This window comes from Seriola lalandi, unplaced genomic scaffold, assembly GCF_002814215.2.
Source record: "Seriola lalandi dorsalis isolate HSWRI2012SDOR001 ecotype SW California unplaced genomic scaffold, Sedor1 jcf7180002054588, whole genome shotgun sequence".
Taxonomy (NCBI): domain Eukaryota; kingdom Metazoa; phylum Chordata; class Actinopteri; order Carangiformes; family Carangidae; genus Seriola; species Seriola lalandi.
The window spans coordinates 322,291-339,068 of record NW_019525141.1 but is presented as its reverse complement, the minus strand read 5'-3'; the positions used below and the strand labels follow the sequence as shown (position 1 = coordinate 339,068).

At 41.8% G+C, this 16,778-nt stretch overlaps 1 protein-coding gene across 1 annotated transcript; it reads right to left on the bottom strand.

The window, feature by feature from the left end:
* Nucleotides 1–1,675: 1,675 nt before the first annotated feature.
* Nucleotides 1,676–16,018, bottom strand: cyb5r4 (cytochrome b5 reductase 4). The gene is made up of 15 exons (XM_023419009.2): nt 15,537–16,018; nt 14,698–14,851; nt 12,642–12,742; nt 12,161–12,245; nt 9,815–9,896; nt 9,660–9,717; nt 8,820–8,913; nt 7,695–7,727; nt 7,488–7,610; nt 7,230–7,370; nt 6,628–6,774; nt 4,656–4,806; nt 4,463–4,549; nt 2,792–2,953; nt 1,676–2,032 (listed from the first exon to the last, which is right to left on the bottom strand). The coding sequence occupies exons 1-15, from the start codon at nt 15,618–15,620 to the stop codon at nt 1,978–1,980; spliced, it is 1,557 nt and encodes a 518-aa protein (XP_023274777.1). The 5' UTR covers nt 15,621–16,018; the 3' UTR covers nt 1,676–1,977.
* Nucleotides 16,019–16,778: the final 760 nt, after the last annotated feature.

The following is a 16,778-nucleotide window of genomic DNA, read 5'->3' as shown; positions in this document are numbered from 1 at the left end:
GGAGGTCTGTGCGACCCTCCAAGGATATGTCTCCCCAGACCATCACTGACCCGTCGCCAAACCGGTCATGATGTTACAGGCAGCACAACGTTCACCACGGCGTCTCCAGACTCTTTCACACCTGTCACATGTGCTAATTGTGAACCTGCTCTCATCTGTGAAGAGAATTCTGGTGTTCTCTGGCGATGCCAGTCAAGCTGCAGGGTGCTGGGCTGTGAGCACAGGTCCCACTAGAGGACGTGGGGCCCTCATGCCACCCTCATGCAGTCGGTTTCTGACAGTTTGGTCAGAAACATGCACACCAGTAGCCTGCTGGAGGTCATGTTGTAGGGCTCTGGCAGTGCTTCTCCTGTTGCTCCTCACACCTGACCCCAGACCTAATGCTGGACCTGATACTGGACCTGATACTGGACCTGGATTTGTTTTTGATCGTTGTACAAACGCTACACAGACGATCCTGTTTGGAAACCTAATGAGAAATGACCTTCCTGTTATCAATAACTGCAAAAAGGTGTATTTCATCAATAACCTTTATATAATGAACTTTATTTATATAGCACTTTTCTTGACAAAGAGCTTTACAAAAAGGAATGACAACACATCGTCAGACTGACAGTGATGATGATCACACACAAGCTGTTGATGCTGTTGTGTTTATTACAGTAAGAACAGTCTGACCTTCAAGTGAAAGTTTAAGTCTTCATCAAGTGCAGAGTGAAGTTAAACGAATGATGACGTCACAGTGTCGGCTCACAAGTCGTTTTCAGTCACACATCAGCACTTAGTACCGAACTCAGAACTCCACGCTCCATGGGTCCGAGTCTGACTCATGGCCCTTTGCTTCATGTCATCCCCTCCCTCTCCCCAACTTCCCTGTCAATCTGTCTCTGTCCCTATCCCAATAAGGCCAAAAAATAACAAAAACAAAAAAAAGAAATACACATTTCTGTCCTGGCAGTGTCGACAAGGTTTTACTGATAATATCTCAGATAATGTATCAGTGCTTATTCATGGACGTAATATGACAGGAAGTTTTCAGGTGCATAAACAGCAGCTGTGCGCTGAAGATTTCCACCTCCTCTGCGGTACTGATATGATCCAGTGCTACACGACTTCATGTTAATGCCATGGTTATTTCCTGTGACATCATCAGTCCCTCCTGCATTTACCTGCTGTTATTTCCTGGTGCTGGTTCTGATACTGATTCTTCACGAAACTTTTTTCAATATTCATTTTCATCAAAAACTAAATGACGGGACAAGTTTTAGTTTTACTTTAAATAAACAGCCAATCACTAACAGTACTAACACTAAACTGTCACCACAGCAACAGGCCGCCTGACAACCAAGAGTGTAACGTCAGTGTGTGATTGGACTGTTCTCAGCACCAGTAACATTGTTCTGTAAGTGTCTCATGTCAGTGTGTGTGAGGCAGCAGCAGGTTTCATTCTGTGTGTAGTTTCTCTTTAACTGATCAGCTGTTTGTAAAGGTGAACGTCATGAGTTAAACCTGACCGGAGTCCAGACTCCGGTCAGGTTTAACTCCGAGTCATCACCTGTGGTTCTGGTCCAACACGGTTTCATTCTCCTGCAGCGGCATCATGTAACAGGAACATTGAGGATCTGCAGGGTCTCCCCTGCTGTTGCATACTTCATCATTTACACAATCTCATCAGTTTCTCTTTGTCTTGTTATTTTATTTGACACCTTCACAAAGGTTCAGCTCACACTTCTGATGAAATCCACTGACTCAGATAAACTGACCCACACGACTCTGTGACTGTGATCAGACCTGGGGGGTTTGTCTGTCCTCTGTCCGCATCATCAGCTCCTCGGTGCATAGAAATATGATTTTCCTTTCATGTCTCACAAACACAAGTTTTTAAATAAGGATTCTTTCTCTCTCTCTCTCTCTCACTCTCTCTCTCTCAGACAAACAGAGTCTCTGCAGGGTGGAGCTGGGTGGGGGTGAAGCTGCTCAGCCCTGGAAGGCGTGGAGCTCCTCGTCACTGAAGCCCTGCTGCTTCAACAACCTGAGATATGAACAAAAAGAACAGGAGGTCAACACACTCCGATACTGTACATACTGTATACATGTCTTCAGTTAAACCCTTGACGCCCTCATTTACAATGATGTTGAGTAGAAACAAATACAGGTATAAAAGAACATCAATTAAAACAAACACAAATATAATGAATAAATAATGTGATGACAAGAATCAATTAGAACAGGTACAAACAGAAATGAAAAGGTCAAAGATGAAGAGCCTTGTAAATAAATAAATACATATATTAATCAGGCCTCAGCATCACTGCACTCTACAGTTCTTACAATGATTAACAGGGCTTCATGTCCTGTAGTAATCACTTATTAATGAAGTATTGGTTTACAATGATCATCTGTGATTGAGATGCATCTGAGATACTGAACCTCTGATTAAATCCTAGCTCCATTAGAGCCAGTGGGAAACAGAGACGGGCAGAGAGTGTCACCTGATCAACCTCAGATTTTTACATTCTGCTTTATTACAATGTGTGACTTGTTGTTGTAGTTGTGGTGATTCTTCCTTTCAGTCATCAGAAAAATAAACAGAGTTAACTGCTGCCATCTTGGAACAGTGTCAAGTTTTCTTGCTGTCCCATAATTAATAACTGTGTACAAGGACCAATCATTATTGACAGTACAGATTTGGTCAGGCTGTTATCTTAGAGACTGTTTCTCCTGTCTGTCTGCTGATGTCAACATCATAACATATAGGACAGTACAGGTAATGTAGGATGATATTACACACCCTACAGTTAGCTCAGTGAAGGCAGAGGGGCCGCACACACACACATAACATCTGGACCCGTCCGGCCTGTTGAGGAAATCCTGGAGCATGGACTCATCCACCCGACCCCTCCTACCAGTCCAGCTCTCACAGGGCTCTGAGAGGACGTAGTCCACCTGGAACCTGACACACAACACACACACACACACACACACACACACACTTAGAATATATACAAACACACTGATGTCAAACTGTGGATCAGCTTAAAGCCTGATGTACACTCATCCTGCAGCACTGTCATCTATTACATAAAGTCACATACTATCAATGTGTGAAAACAATGACATGCTTACAACAGTGTGTGAGAGCAGGTCACAGAGACAGTGGACATAAATATACATGTGAGGTTACATCCAAAATTAAGAAAGCTGTTTGTCGCTATTATAACAGACAGAATTCTCTGAGGTTCGGTTCAAACCTTACGTGACTAAAGTTTTCAGATTTAAATATTTCATTTTCACCAGTGTTTAACAGACTGTTTATCTTCCCTTAATCACAGCAACAATGTTCAACAATCTAATCTGGTCACTGCAAATTCAACCTATGTGAAGCTGTATCATTACACAGTGAGAGTCTTGGTCTTAGACCCTGTTCACACCTGTTCAGGGGGGTATAAACTCAGAGGGGGGAATAAACTCAGAGGGGGGTATAAACTCAGAGGGGGGAATAAACTCAGAGGGGGGTATAAACTCAGAGGGGGGAATAAACTCAGAGGGGGGAATAAACTCAGAGGGGGGTATAAGCTGGAACAATCATTTCAAGCGTCCAGTTCAACAATGTTTTTATAGTTGTCTTATAAGCACTTCCACCCCTCACCCCCCCTCACTGGCACCACTCACCACTTCATAATGACTGTGTTTAAAGTCCCCCCCCCTCTCTGCCTGGAAGTTCTCTCAGCTTCCTCCTCTGAATTCTCTTTCTGCTTTCCTTTTTTTTAACAATAGATCATATTCACACGGTGGCCATTTTCCTCTGATGTCCCTCTCAGGGTGGGAAGCTCAGATTGTTGCTGTCACTGAAAGGACGATGTGTTTCTGTTGTGTTCCAGGTTGTTACTCACATAAACGTCTGGAATCTGAAAAAATAGCTGTCACTTCACTTCACTGCTTCCCGATCGATCAACAACTGAGAAAACGATGGACACCCTGTATGACGGCTGGTTTTTACACCTTTGCTCTGACGACGCTGCTGCTGTCCACAACTCTGACTGAAAACAAAACTTAACTGTGTGTGACGTCACCTGCTTCATTTAATAAGACCTTGCAACATGTAACCTGTGAGAAATGAGTAGAATAACACTCATTCACTTCACAACAGTGCTGCTTCCTTTATTTTCAAATTATTTTGTGGATCCTCGCAAATTCATCTGCACATTTATCAGTTTGGTCGAATGAAAGTTAAGTAAGTTGAGTTCTTCGACCATCTTGCCATTCTCCCACAGGATTTACTCAGAGACATTAAAGTGGCTTAAAGAAACTTCCCACCCTCAGCGTGACGCCAGAGGAAAATGGCCGCCGTGTGAATACGGTCTATTCACAACAGCTCACACATGCTCTCCCTAACACACTCCGCCATCTCATTCATTTAATCTGTAATGACTAACACATGCAGGTGGGGTTGAGACAGTACCTCTCATTATTAGCAGCCAGTTGGTCCAGCTCGCAGCGCCACAGAATGTCCACCTCCCGCCGGTTAAAGAACAGCAGCCTGATGTTTCTGAAAACACACACACACACACACACACAGAGTGAATTTAACAGATGTGTTGGACTTGGACAAGTAGAGTTCAGTGTTTTGCCTCCTGCTCTGAGTCTGTTCCTACCTGATGCTGTCAGTGTCCTGCAGAACCAGGTGGATGAGGCGAGCCATGGGTGTGAATCCTGTGCCTGCTGCTAACAGGTAGAGGTATGTGACATCACGAAGGGGGCGGGCAGTGAACGTCCCCTCCGGACCACTGACGGATACATGGTCTCCTGGAGAGCAGCGGCAGACAAGTGGACAAGAACATATAATTAATGTAATGACTCAGAGGAAACAACGAGTATTAACGCAAACATTAAATAAAGTTTAAAGGTGTCACACCGTGGTGAGGTTGTCTTGTCCTGGTTTTGTTTTGTCCTGTCATTTCCTGTTTTATTTTGAAAAGTAACTCTCCTCTCGTTTCAGATCACTTGCCCTTCCTCATGTGTCTCAGTCTGATTGCCCTGAGTGTTTTCACCTGTCCCCTTCCCCAGTGTTTAAATAGTCTGTGTCTCCCTTTGTCTTGTGCCAGTGTGTTTGGTCTGCGTTCACCCCAGCTCTTCGTCACAGTCCTTTGTCACAGCGTTCCTGAAAGTTTTGAGTTCTTCTTCCTCCAAGTGAGAGTTTTTGAGTTGTAAGTTTATTTCCTAGTTTTGTGTCATAGTTAAAGATTGCATAGCCTTTTGTTTCCTCCGTGAGGAGTGATCTTTTGTTTACTTACCTTTTATCTTTTATATAGAGTAGAGCCTCCAGTTTGCTGGAGAGTTTTTATTTTACAGATAGTAGTTTAATAATCCATTGTGTTTTTCCTCCTTAGTGGAGTGATTATTATTTTTTTATTTTTTTTATAGCCTCTTATGTAGTGAGAATTAGGTTTGATAGCCCATTTATTTCTCCACTTGGAGGCACCCTGAAGAAACAATTAAAAACTGTTTATTGTATCCTGCATCTGTGTCCTGAGTCCTTGCCTGGTTGTGACAAAGGGAAGAAGAGAGATTTTTTTTTTTTCATCAATGATATTGATATTTTCTTTAATTCCTGACATAACTGCATCCAGGAGAGAGTGAATACTTGTTATACAGCAGCAATTATTATGAGTTACTGGCCCACTGACAAGCTACATCCAATATTTATTTAAAGGCTGCATCTAATTTGTCATCCCATCTCTGTTCCAGTTCCTTTTGAAGTTCATTAAAAAATCTGCTGCATTAATAATATTCTTAGAAATAGTCCAACAATTTAGCTTTTCTCAGACAAAGTTTAAAGTTATCATCTTTAACTTTTCCAAATTAAAATGTCTATAACTAGACCTACAGTATGTTCTATATGTCGTTGAGTTGTGTTCTTACATGATCACAAATGTTTCCATCAATTCTCAAACCAGAGAAATCTGTGATTTTAATCATGGTAACGTTTCATTGGTTGCCTGTCAATGACATCATATCTTCTCTGATCATGTGTCAGTGTGTTTGTCTGACAGAAGCGCAACATTGACTTCTATCTAGTTTTAAGCCACATGCACTTTTTACACCTTGGTGGTTTTCAGCTCTATATTTGAACCAGATGAAGGATTTTAGTCGTCGGACGTCTGGATCTGAAGTTATCAGAGAAACAAGCTGAGGAAATGTTAGACAGCTCAGCTCCCAGCTGCTGGAGACGTCCTGTCCTGTGTCACTGAAGAGTGTCTGTCAGATACTGACTTTAAATGTGAAACGGCTTTATTCAGTGTTTTTAGAATAGAATTGTTTGACTTCCTGAACCACTGACACTAAAGGAATCCAAACTGAGAGGAGCTTATGGTAATTGTGGTGAAGACAACTATTACTGCTATCTCATGACGTCACCCAACGCTGTCTTTTCTGATTGTTTTGATTGAGAGACCCCTAGAGAGAGAGGTTACACACTGCGGGTTCAACTACAGGTGTTCCTCATAAAGTGCTCAGTCAGTGTATGCACATCTGATCCTCAATCTCTCTCTGCTCCTACATGATCCTCCTCCTTCTTTCCTTATATGAGAGACACACACACACACACAGAGACTGGGTGTGACTCACCGGGCTGCAGGCTGTTGAGATGTTGGGTGAACACTCCATCAGGATAGACTTTGATCATGAGGTAGAGGTCTGAGTCCTGTGAGGAGCGGAGGGAGGCAGCTGCCAAGGTCTGGTCTACTGGAGTGTATGGCCTCACTACCTCTGTGTCTGCATGTGACAGAAACAATAAGAAAAACACAGCTCACTTTCAGAATTATGAGCAGAGTCAGACTTGAGAGATGAAAATAATCAGGGACGAGTGGACATTGCGAACCACCTGCCAATTTCTGTGTTTCTAGGTTTTTAGCAGAAAAACATAAAGAAACAAGGTAATGAGGTGAAATGCTACATACCCCCAATAACCATTCAGTGTTGGAGGAAAAAGAAGCCCTGGACTTAATAAGTGGTTGAACCTTAAACTCTTCAGTAGCTGCTGGAGGGCTGCTTCAGTCAGACAGATTCTCAGGATGTCTGGTGTGAACAGCTCAGTCCACAGCTTCTCTACTGGATTACGATCTGGGCTCTGGAGGAGTGTACTTTTCCTATACATCCCTGGTCCTCCATACCTCTCTGTGTAATGCAGCACAGTTCATTTCAGTGGGTGACTGAACAGTGTTTCTTACCTTGAATGAGGGCTTTGAGGTAGACGTGTTTTCCAACAGGCACATGCATGACGGTCCCACGTGGGAGTTGCAGTCTGAACACGTGGGTGTCGTGGTTCACCTCAGTCTTCGACACCAACACACAGTCCCGATAGTAGGGAGCTGAAACCAGGAGATCAGTGATGGAGACTTTTCATTGGGTTGTTAATAAACAAGCACATGTCCAGTGTTATGTGATGAAACTCTGCAGTCTTGTTCCTTTGACCTCTTTGACCTCACCTCTGTCTTTTTGGCGTAGAAACGTGTTGTGGAATTCCAGTGGTTGACCGAGACTGGTCCATTTTCCTTTAGATTGCTTGCGTATGCTGAGCTGTATCTTTCCCACTGAGAACGCAGTGTGAACTGGTGACGAGAATTAAAGAGTGAGAACAAGCCGAAGAACTTCAACTCTGATCTTTCAAACGTTTTTCAAGTCAAGATTCTCACCAGAAACAGTTCCCTCAACGTCCTCAGTGAGACCTGGAAGAGCAGGAAAACAATTCTGGTCTTACCAACACAATCTTATGTATATCACCTTGTCTAAAGGCATACTATGAAAAAAGACTTTAACCAACTGCTCTGTGACACAGTGTCAATAGTTTTTTACAGGACTCGGGTTCCAGTGCTCAGGCGTTTCTAATTTTTCTGGTCACTGTGTCTAGTGTAGTATCTGAAAGGGACAGCAGATTTTCATGTTTGTTTAAAACATGTGCCTCAGTTCTGCAACAGCACATCATCGTTCATCATTGTTCTCTGAAACCTGTTGAAATAACAGAGAGAACACGAGCAACTGTTGTAGTTGAGTAACAGTAACCCTCAACAACAACTGTGTGATTACTCAAAGTATGACAGAGAGGAACCTTGTTGTTGTGTTTGATCAGCTCATGAAAGACATCACCACCTTCTGTCACCTACTGTATGTAAGAGCTAAAATTCTGTCTTAATTAATCCATTAAACCTCGTATGTACAGTATTTCCATTTTATCAAGAGATTAATGTAAACTTTCTGAAAACTACTCTCTCTCTAAACCTCTATTTGTTTATTCTGTGAAGCACATGAGAGTCCAGGCTCTCTCTCTCTCTCTCTCTCTCTTTCTCTCTCTCTCTCTCTCTCTCTCTCTGTACTGTGTTTTGGTTGTTGGTCAATGTCCTCCCAAATCAAACTCTTCATTGATGTTTACAGTCTATAATGTTGTCATCCTTATTGTCCATATTGTAAATCTACACAACATCTATTGAAAGTCTCTCCATCCTCTGTTGCTCTTCCTGAGAGTTTTCCCTTGTCCAGTTTGGGGGTCGAAGGACAGACCGTATTAATCACGGGGCAATTAGCCCAAGGTCACTTGGACATGCAGATTTGAGGAGCCGGGGATGGAACCACCAACCCTCTGATTAGTGGACTGCCAGCTCTACTTCCTCATATAGCACCTTTCAAAACAAAGTTCACAAAGGGATTTATGGAGAAAGAAAAGAGAGAGAGGGACTAAACTACATGTGATGCATTTCAGTGTCTCGCTCATGTTGTTGTAGAGGACAAAAAAATGAAATGTAGACAGCCACATCTCTACTCACGTAAATGTATCATGTAGGACATTTTCCCCAGCAGGACCTCCAGTCGGAGAACACCGGCCTCCAGGTCGACGACGGTGCAGCCTGAGCTGGGGATCTGACCGGAAACACAACATGTCATCTTTTTTGGACATTTAGCCAATTAGTGACTTCATCCTTCAAACCATTACTAAAACTAGAATCACCTCTTCATACAACATCTCCGCAATATGCCTCATATGCTGCTACATTGTAAATCTTTGTAAATATCTAATGTATATATTATGTTATTATAGGACTAATATCTATCTTATCTTACCTTACATTAATCTTTTGTGTGAAATTTTGTCATAATTGTCGTGTTAAGTCTTGAGTAATGGCTAAAAAGTGTTTTGTGAGGTCACAGTGACCTTGACCTTTGGCCTTTGAAATCCAATCAGTTCATCAAATTCATGCCAAATTTGAAGAAATTCTCTCAAGGCGTTAGAGATACTGCGCTCACAAGGCCGAAACCAATTTGAGAGGTCACCGTGACCTTGACCTTGGACCTTTGACCACCAAGATCTAATCAGTTCGACTTTGAGTCCAGGTGAATGTTTGTGCCGAATTTGAAGAAGTTCCGTCAAAGTGTTACTGAGATATTGTGTCCACAAGAATGAGACGGACGGAGGGACAACCTGAAGACCTGAAAACAGGCTCCACACCTTCACATGTGGGGAGAAAGGTTGAGTGAGGTTGTGTACAGATGAGCAGCAGGGAGAAACATGTGAAGAGTGATCTCTGTCTTCGTCTCGTGTACTTGGTCTCGCAAACCAAACAGAGTCACTGACTGGATGCCTCATGGATGTGTGTGCGAGCGGTTACCTTTCTTTTGGCGTAAATGACCACATTAACCGTCACATCAGTCTGAAACCAGTCGTACCTGCATCAACAACAGACAGCAGATAATCATGTGACTGTTCATGTATAAATGATGATAAACTTTGACTTGTGTGGATCATATCTGTTTTCTTTGATACCGAGGCGTTGAGTCTTTGTCTCGGGGAGGAGCTGCTGAGGTAGGAGGGGCAAGGCCGGTCAGTGGTGGAGGAGGGAGGATGGCTGAGAAGAGAAACAGAAAACTGACATGTATTATACAACTTGAGACAAAAACTGATTCAACTATTTTGCATGTTGTAGTCCATTCAAACAAACTTGATGACAACCAGTATTGAGGTAAACCATCATTCTTTAGATTGATTTCTTGATTTCACTCATTTCAATTTTGTATGAAAATGAAGCTGCAGGGGCTTAAAAATCCTTGTGTTCATTTATCTCTGTTTAAATCTCTCCCTTGTTGTCTGAGTGTTCAGGACACAACATAAAAAGATTTTCGGCATCAGGGCCAACTTTTATCAAGCGTGTAAGAGTTGTAAATCAATGAGTGACGAGTGACGCACATTTGATCAAGAACTGGAAATAACAGCATCTTATTAACACATAGGAATCACTCATATCTGTTCATTCGGGAGATCTTCAGGTGCACTGAAGCTGTCAGGAGATGTCAGTGCTCAGGCAGAAACACTCAATGAGCAGTTTGACCTTGTTCAGGACCAATCGACCAGCTCCTCACAGCCTCACACTTTCTGACAAGGAAGATGCTTCTTTGTCACAGTGATCATTTTGTTCCATCACAACAGCTTGTCAATGTTTACCTGCAACCTATGACACAAATAGTAAATATCGACAGGTTGAAGATGTGTATTTTTAATTACAGGTCGACTGATACTGATAAAATGAATATCTGAGAATTTAAAGCCAAAAATGAACACATGATTTAAACATTTCTGAGATTCATACATACAGAGATACATGACTGTGATCAAGGCACATGATATATCTCTCAGCCTCAAGTGTACATTCTTACGTCATATTTTTGCAAACAAAGTTCCTTATATTATTTGGCTTCCCATAAGTCACAGGTCACTGGTTTTAATGTCGTGGCAGATCAGAGTATATCTGTTAATGATCGACCGGTATGAGTTTTTCAATGGCCGATGCCGATTTTTTTTTTTTATCTGTTAAAATACAAAAATTTAATAAGATTAACCAATGAGAGACAAAATTGCTCAACATAACATGCTGAAAATGTATTGAACACTGTTGTTTGCATTGTCTGCAAATAGATCTGCACTCTGTCTGCAGTGCACTTATTTTAAAGAGGACCTATTATGGCCATTTTTAGAGTTCATCATTTCATTCTTGGTGTGGACTAAAAAACTAACTTACTTAAATTTACATGCTCTAATTTTCTGAAAAGACATTATTTTTCTTCTGCTGTACATTTTATACTGTACTCTCTTCACCCTCTGTCTGAAACACAGGGCTCTCTAAGGCCCCCCTCCTCCCTCCCTCCCCAGTGTGCTCCGATTGGTCAGCTTGCTGGCAATTACCATGGCAACGACACGTTCCCCACATCTTGGGTAAACAAACTTCGGATGACGAATATTCATAACTTGGAATATTTTTATAAGAAACCCTTTTGATTTTTCATGTGTGGACACTTCCGGACTAAATAAATATAAATAATGGAGGAACAGACGGTGGACAGGTAGGGAGTCTCCATCGCTTCGCTTGCTGCTGGTTTACGATGCTGGTAAATCTGAATGAATTTAACGTTAGTGGGCACAGTTACTGAAAAATGAACTCAGCGGTTAAACTGTGGATAATTTATCTGAATGGTTTTCATGAATGGTCCCAATCTCACACAAATTTAGATTAAACACTTATGTTATAGTTTCAATTCTTTTCCATGGCTTCAACTAATAAACAGCAAAGCATCATCTTCACTTCTACTCTGAAAGTGTCATTAAACAGTGATGTTACACTCTCGGTCCTCTGATGTAACAGAACGGGTTTAAATGAAGCTTTGGTGAGAGGTCAGTAAGTGACATCTCTTTCCTTTCTGCCTCCTGATCTATTTCTCTCTGTCACTTTCTCTTTCCCACACTGTCATATCCCTATTCACAATCCCAACATCACCATATCTGACCAATGATTTTTCTGCCCTTGTTCGTGAGCCAATCAGTCACTGGATGTCCAGGGAAACTTGTCCAAAGGTTCCCATCAAACACCTGCTCACTCTACTCCACCACCACCAGCGTCTAGACTCCAGGGATCCTGTCCTGTCTCCAATCTTCATATCAGCATACGCTTAATGAAGATGCTTCTCAACAATAGAGTCGTTAAATCGCTAAAACCTACAGTGCTTATTCAGATCAAAGACAAACTACATGATAACCTGGTGAACACTGAGGTGAAGCAGCAGATCAACACACAGCATGTGAGCACACTGATGCAGAGGAACTGTGGTTGTGTGTGTGTACCTTTAATAGCTGTGGTGGCCTTAGTGGCCATCCTGCCCACCAGACACTCCTTCAACATGGACTCATAGTTCACCCATCGATGGACCTGTGCACAAAACACAAAATCTACCATAGCAACACATATATAAACCGCCCACAATTAAACAGATCACAGAACAACATCAAGCTTCAAGGCCACCAAAATAAAACATGTTCCAGTCGTCCCAAAGTCCAGGGGCTTGTTTTTAGTCCTGCTGAGTTTTTTCAGGATCATGTTACAGTCAATGCTTTAGTTTGTTTTAGTTTTGTCTTTTACCAATCTGACACTAACATCTACTTGAATTTTGAAAAAAATACAGACAAAAGCTACAAGAAGACAGATCTTAAACATGACTTTCCAAAAAATAACATAAAATATCACACCAACTATAAAAACTATACTAAACTGACTTTTAACCTTGGACCAGTTTAACTATGGAGGTTCCTTTATCACTGTCCACACCTGATCAAACAGCTCAGTGCCATCTATCCCAGCTGCCTTCATCAGCTCCTCCTCTCCACCAGGGTGGTAGTCCATGTAGGGGGTCACGTTGTACACCATACCTGAGCACAGAGAGAGGGCCAGAGTTAGCGCCTCACATCCATGTCAGCCCAATATATGTAGTGAAAACTGCAGCACAAAAGATCTGTATAATCACCGCAGTGTGAAGGTGGGCTCCAAAGATCAGTGTCACCAAGTCAGTATCGAGTTACAGCGGTGATTAATGGCCAGAACATTATGATGTCACAGTGAAGTTGACCTCTGATCTTTAACCTTTTGGATATCAAATGTCATCACTTCAATATTTTATTCTCTTAGATATTTGTGTGAAATTTTATCAGCGTATCAATTCTTGAGTTATGGCCAAAAGTGTGTTTTGAGGTCTCTGTGACCTTTAACCTTTGACCTTTAACCACCAAAATCTAATCAGTTCATCAGTTAATCAGTCCAGCGCCCTCTGCTGATAGAAACTGGTTCCAGCATACACACTGATGGAAATAAACCTATTTAATATTCAGTAAAGTCAAATGACTATTTTCCACTACAGAAAGCCATATTATCAATGTGTAGACAGAACACTGTCATTTCTTAACATTAGAAAATAGTACAATATGTTTTGTTTTTTTTAAGTTTGCACTGTATTTGTTTACACAAGGAAGAATATAGAACACTATGACTTTCAGCCACTGTTACAACACAGTGAGTCTAAATAAATAGAACACGAGTGTAGATGTATCTTAAACAACAGTTCAGTGCTCATACTGGTGAGCTCAGAAGCTTCCACCTCACTAGAGGACCACAGAAGACCAGTGTAGGAGGTGATGCAGAACAACAACAGAAGAACAGTTCAGGAACACCTTTCAGGGTTAGGGTTTGCAGATGTCAAAATATCTCCTCAAGAGAATAATACACTAGCGTAACGTCATCGGCTTACACTTCATCAAAGTTATGAGAGAAAGAAAAGAGAAACTACGAGAGCAGAGAAGTGAAGTGTGGTGGACAGGTGAAACTGTACCATGGAAGTATGAAGAGAATAAGGAAGAGCTTGTGAGCCGCACTACCTCATCTGTCATACAGGGTGGAGGTGGTGGTGTTGTGGCTTGAGCATCTACAGTTCCAGTGGAACCAACTCCCTGAGTTTACTGATGATGGCATGAATGCAACAGAATTATTAAACCCTTTATGGTTAGTTGTTGTACATTTGTTCAGTTACTCTTGTCCCTTGAAACTGATAGACTATGCACAAAAACTGTAACAAAAAAGATTAGTTCAGACTAACAACAGCTGTGTGATGTGTTCTGTGGTGCTAGAGCGTGGGAAAATAACCCTGATGATGTCATCATTTTAGAGATCAAGAGATGATGAACACAATTAACACATGAACAACACAACAACAAATTCTTGCCGTGTTGTAACACATAACTTTCTTAACCATGTTGAGCAATGCTGCTTTAGCAAGAAGGCTAATCTAAGCTAGGCTAACAAGATATTACATCATCAAAATTTACAAACAGAGAGTCTGCTTTACAAACTGGAGGTGTGAAGTTTTAAAAAACATGGTGGTAACCTGTACACCTGAAAGGTTATTATTGTATTTATGATTGTTTTATGTTCCATGTTTTAATGTGAAGCACTGAGCTTAGTTGTATATGAAATAAATTGACTTGATTAAATAGCTCTGTTAAATCAAAAGAGATGGAGTGCAGATGTATCCAGTACTTATATGAGTCTTAACCTTTTACTGGCCAAAAAGATGTTGGCCTTTATGTAAAATGTGATTTTAAAAGTACCTTATAACCTCCTGCACTTGCACACTTTTGCTAAGCACACACTTAAGTCTGTGAGGGTTCAGTTGTCATCCTGCCTGGAAACAACTCTCTAAATTCCACTTTATTCAAGAGAGTGGGGTCAAGTGTCATTAAGCTGGCATCAAGTATCCTTCAAATCAGCTGAATACTACAGCTGCCACGCAATGTCTTTATCTGTTTCTTTGAAGTGTAAAACCATGCAGACTCACCTCGAATGCAGGTCCAGCAGTCATCTCTGGTATTGTGTTTCTGAAGCTCCTCCTGGGTGACTTCAATCAGGCGCCCTCTGAGTCCTGTCAGATCTTTGCCACTCTTGGAAAACCGGATCCAGTCCATCAGACTGTGGCCAGGCTTTAAGGCCACCTACACAGTTTCGAGCAGAGTCATGCAGCAGATGATTGGAGAGGTCATGAGTGAAGGCAGCACACTCATTGTCTGCACAGGCGGCAGGATACTGCTGTAATTTATGTAGCTTTTACTTTGAAGTGATACCCATTATAATGTTGCTTATAAGTATGTCTTGAAAAAATAATGGCTGAAATCTGAAAGAAGTATAGATGACCTTAACTATTATTATGGGTTGTAAATGTCAATCAACTCTGTGCTGTCAGGTTATCAAATCGAGTTCTGTTGCTGCTGTGAGTGGAGTGATACCATGGTCAAGGCAGTAATGCAACTACATAGGTGTCAGCTGCCATTAAACGTCAAGGAATAAGAAGAGGAAAAGAAGGAGGAGGACAATGAGAAGAAGGAGAACAACAAGAGGGAGGACGAGGAGAAGGAGGAGGAGGAAAAGAAAAAGGAGAAGAAGAAGAAGAAGAAGGAGAGGGAGGAGGAGGAGGAGGAGAAGAAGAAGAAGAAGAAGAAGAAGAAGAAGAAGAAGAAGAAGAAGAAGAAGAAGAGGGAGGAGGAGGAGAAGAAGAAGAAGAAGAAGAAGAAGAAGAAGAAGAAGAAGAAGAAGAAGAAGAAGAAGAAAAAGAAGAAGAAGAAGAACGACAACAACAACAACAACAACAACAACAACAACAGCAGCAGCAGCAGCAGTTACCTTACTCCTCCCGGACTGGCCGGACGGTGAGACCCTCTGCTGGGAGCTGGGCGCAGGGAAGGACTGGGTCGGGATGTTCAACATGTCGTGAACGCTTCGCAGACAGCCCCAGTTTCGAAGAAAACCTGTTTAAACAGCGGCAGTTCACAACAGTGAACACATGAACGACAGCAGTGTAGCCTCGCTGACTGCTAGCTGCTATTGCTACAAGTTCCTCCCGTGTTGTAACACATAACTTTCTAAACTGTGTTAACCAATGCTGCTTAGCGAGAGGGCTAATCTTAGCTAGACTAACCAGAATAACGTTCTGACAGCCGTACTTATAACAGCCAATTATACGTCGTCATGTTAAATTTCGATAAAAGTTAATATTTCCCGTGTTGATTAAATAATTAACAAGCAAATTCAACCGTTGCTCGATGTCTAGTGGATATTGCGAGCTAACTCCTGCGTTTGAGCTCCTGTCGCCGTAAGGACTACAATAACCGTCGCACATTCTGACGACATCGTCAACAAATCGCGTCATCATATTGCGACCGTCCTCCGTTGCCTGTCCATTTCCTCTGTTCGTATCAGCAAATGGTACTAGTGTTTACAAAAGCTATAAAACATCAGCACAGTGACATCACCTCTGGATGTGTTCATCAAAACATGTTTTTGTCATTATCAATATTTTATCAAGAAACATAATAACGGTGATAAGGGCTGCATTTCACTCAGTTGTGACAGTCCCTATAGTTATAGTATTGTGCCTGCCGGCTCACAGACATGGTTCAGAGCATCATTAGTGTATTTCACTCAGCTACATTTAAACTGACGTGAAGTATTACTAACCCACCTGAAATGAACCTGTTTAAAGACACAGTGAAGAATGAAGCATTCCGTCCTCCGCTTGAGTCACTGTCAGCATCATCATCCTCCTCTGAATCTCTCTGGTTTTCATCTGACATAGTGAAGATGTGGTGTCTCACACAGCTTTGATGGAGTATTCATGTGCAGTGTAGTGCAGCACACCTCTCACTCCCATCATGGAAACCCAAGGGTTTCCTTTGAAAGGCTTATCTGCTAAGAGGATTCCAGGACAAGAGCTCTCTGACTTCACAATAAAGGCACATGTGCACCTAGTCAGGACCTGACAGAGCTTATGTTTAATGCTGATGAACTGAAAGGGGTTACGAACACTTTACAATAAGACTACCCTTATAAGGGATTTATAAATTATGTATAATTAGGTTATTAATT